Source organism: Pyrgilauda ruficollis, unplaced genomic scaffold (genome assembly GCF_017590135.1).
Source record: "Pyrgilauda ruficollis isolate IOZ18807 unplaced genomic scaffold, ASM1759013v1 scaffold306, whole genome shotgun sequence".
Taxonomy (NCBI): Eukaryota; Metazoa; Chordata; class Aves; order Passeriformes; family Passeridae; genus Pyrgilauda; species Pyrgilauda ruficollis.
The window spans coordinates 134,378-137,060 of record NW_024524445.1 but is presented as its reverse complement, the minus strand read 5'-3'; the positions used below and the strand labels follow the sequence as shown (position 1 = coordinate 137,060).

The following is a 2,683-nucleotide window of genomic DNA, read 5'->3' as shown; positions in this document are numbered from 1 at the left end:
CAGGGAGGGGCAGTGGTGGCGTTTAGGGATGGGGAACAATGTTGGAGGGGTGTCCGAAGCCCCCCGTGCCCCCGTACCTGGGGGGTCCCCGCAAGGCCGCAGGTTGCAGGGCCGGCTCTGTAGGGCCCCTCCCTCGCACGGCCGCCCCCCGTTTTTTGGGGGGGGGTCGCTGCAGCTGCGGCCGCGGCTCTGCTGTCCCCCCCCGCACGGGGCGTCGCAGGCGCTCCAGGACCCCCAGGGCGCCCACCCGCCCGCCACTGGGGGGGCACGGGGCGGTCAGGGGCGTCAGCACCCCCACCCCGCCCCAGGGCCACCCCCGGCACCCCCTCACCCAGAGTGCCCCCCTGGGGACCCTCCGGAACCCTCGAGTGGCAGCGAGCCCCCCGCAGCTGGGGACTCCCGACCCCGAGACCCCCCCCAGGATCCCCATGGGCCGGGGACGGGGGTCCCAGGCCTTGGGGAGGTCCCAGACTCGGGGGGTCCCAGCCGGGACACGGGCATCGGTCCCACTCCCCGCAGAGCCCAGACCCCCGGGGGTCCCACCCCAAAGGGGGTCCTCGCCCTACTGAAGGTTCCAGGGTCCCCCCCTGCTGGGGGTCGCAGCCCGGGCGGGTGCGGGTTTGGGGATGCCTGGGCAGGCTCACAGGGTTTGGGGGCGCCTGGGCAGGGCTCGCAGGGTTTGGGGCTACCCGAGAAGGCTCTCGGGGTTTGGGGGCGCCTGGGCAGGCTCTCGGGCTTTGGGGGTGCCTGGACAGGCTCACAGGGTTTGGGGGTACCTGGGCAGGCTCGCAGGAAGCAGACGCGGGTGTCGGTGTCGGGGGTGTGGGCGCAGCCCCCCTCGGGCGGGGTCTCCCTCCGGCGCCGCAGAGCGACCCCCACCCCGCAGGAGCGGCTGCAGGACCCCCACCCTCCCCAGGGCAGGGGGGCGCAGCCTGGGGGACGCGGGGGGGGCAGGGTGACCCCCGTGTTTTGGGGGCGCACCCCTGCACCCCCCCAGCCCCGGTGGTCCCGCTGCTGGAGCCCCGCACTCCTCCGGCCGTGCCGAGCCCCGGCCCGGGGCGGCCGTTCTGGGGGGGCCGTTCCCCCCCACCTCCCGGGGTCCCCTCACCTGGGGGGGTCGCGGCGGGCACCCCCGTGGGAGCCAGCGGGGACAACTCCGTCTCGTAGGGGGTCGCGGAGCCTCCGGGGGGTCTCGGGGTGTCCTCGGACGGGGTCACGGTTCTGGGGGTGCCCCCGGCTGCGCTGGGGGACTCCGGGGGGGTCTCGGCGCTTCTGGGCCCCTCGGGCCCGGCCGTGGGGCTGCAGGGGGCAAGGTGAGGGAGGGGGGCAGCGGGGGACGCCCCCAGTGCCCCCCGCGGGCTTTGGGGACCCCCAGATCCCGGTGCTCCCCCCGTGCCCCTCTCGTACCCGGGGCTGCCGGGGGCCTCGGCACCGGGCGGGGACAGCGCCGTCGTCATCCCGGGCGGGGTGGCCGTGGCGTTGTCACCTGCAGCGGGGACGGGCACGGCGGTGACGGGCACGAGGGGACGGGGGTCACCTCCACCTCCCCTGGCTCCCCCGGGACCCCCGACTCACCCGCGGGGCCGCAGGAGCAGCAGGAGCCGGCGTCCCCTTCCCGCAGCGCCTGGCCCTGGGGACACGGGCAGCGTCACCGCCACCGCCAGCCGCGGCTCGTCCCGCCCCCCGCGCCCCCCACTCACCTGGGGACAGCCGGACTCGCGGAGGGGACAGTAGGGGACGCAGCGCACGGCCCCGCCGGGCAGGCACTGGCACAGCTGGCACGGCCCCCCCCGCCAGCGCTCGCCGGGGACGCGCCAGCGGCCCCGCTGCTGGCACCGCGGGCACGGCGCCGTGCGGCACCTGCGAGAGGGACCGTCACACACCGCCGGGACCCCCCGGCCGCCCCCCGGCCGCCCCCCGGCCCCGCTGACCTCCGCGCCTTGCGGTAGATGCCGCGGCAGTGGCGGCCCCCCCCGCGCCGGGCCGGGTTCGAGGGGCTGCGGAACGACCACTGCACGCCGGGGGTCCCGCAGCCGCCAGCGCACGCGCCCCACGGCGACCAGGACGACCACCCGCAGTCCACTGCGGGGGACACCGGGTCACCCGGGACGCCCGGGCACCGGGGGAGCCCCGGGCAGCACCGCGGGGACAGCGAGGGGTCCCGCCGGTGACACCGCGGGGACAGCGGAACCGGAGACCCCGCCGGCAGCGGGCCGGGACCCACCTGAGCAGCCGGGGTGGGGGCGACAGTGTCGCAGCTGTCCCTCGAGGCAGGTGCAGAGGCGGCAGCCGAGGGGCACCGGGGATCCCGGGGGGTAGCGGCGCCCCCCGGCCCCGCACGGGCACTGCCGCGGCCGCACGCACCCCGCGGGGCCCGCGTCCAGCACCTGCCCCGCCGGGCACCAGCACCCTGGGGGGCCGGGGGCGTCAGGGGTGCCCCCCACACCGGGGAGCCTCCCCGAGCCCCCCGTGTCCCCCTCACCTGGGCGGCAGGGCGGGGGTCGCGGGCAGGTGACGGCGGCAGCCAGGTCGGAGCAGGAGGCGGGGCAGGGGGCGCAGGGGAGGGGGCGCAGCCCCTCCGCGCACCCCGAGGCGTTGGGGCACCCTCCCGGGGCACAGGGGGCTGCGGGCAGGGGTCAGACACGGAGACCACCTGCCCCACCAGCCCCCTTCCCTACAGAAC

The 2,683-nt window shown here is 78.5% G+C and overlaps 1 protein-coding gene across 1 annotated transcript in view; it reads right to left on the bottom strand.

The window, feature by feature from the left end:
* Positions 1-2,683, bottom strand: part of LOC121356988 (SCO-spondin-like) — a gene marked incomplete at its 3' end in the record, with an annotated part of 23,012 nt that overhangs the window by 7,880 nt on the left and 12,449 nt on the right. The window contains exons 26-34 of the mRNA XM_041473905.1: positions 2,483-2,623; positions 2,225-2,410; positions 1,932-2,082; positions 1,701-1,860; positions 1,576-1,630; positions 1,408-1,486; positions 1,109-1,299; positions 777-932; positions 78-257 (exon numbers count right to left, since the gene is read on the bottom strand). Coding sequence (XP_041329839.1) covers positions 78-257; positions 777-932; positions 1,109-1,299; positions 1,408-1,486; positions 1,576-1,630; positions 1,701-1,860; positions 1,932-2,082; positions 2,225-2,410; positions 2,483-2,623 — 1,299 coding nt within the window. The remainder of the gene's footprint in view (positions 1-77; positions 258-776; positions 933-1,108; positions 1,300-1,407; positions 1,487-1,575; positions 1,631-1,700; positions 1,861-1,931; positions 2,083-2,224; positions 2,411-2,482; positions 2,624-2,683) is intronic.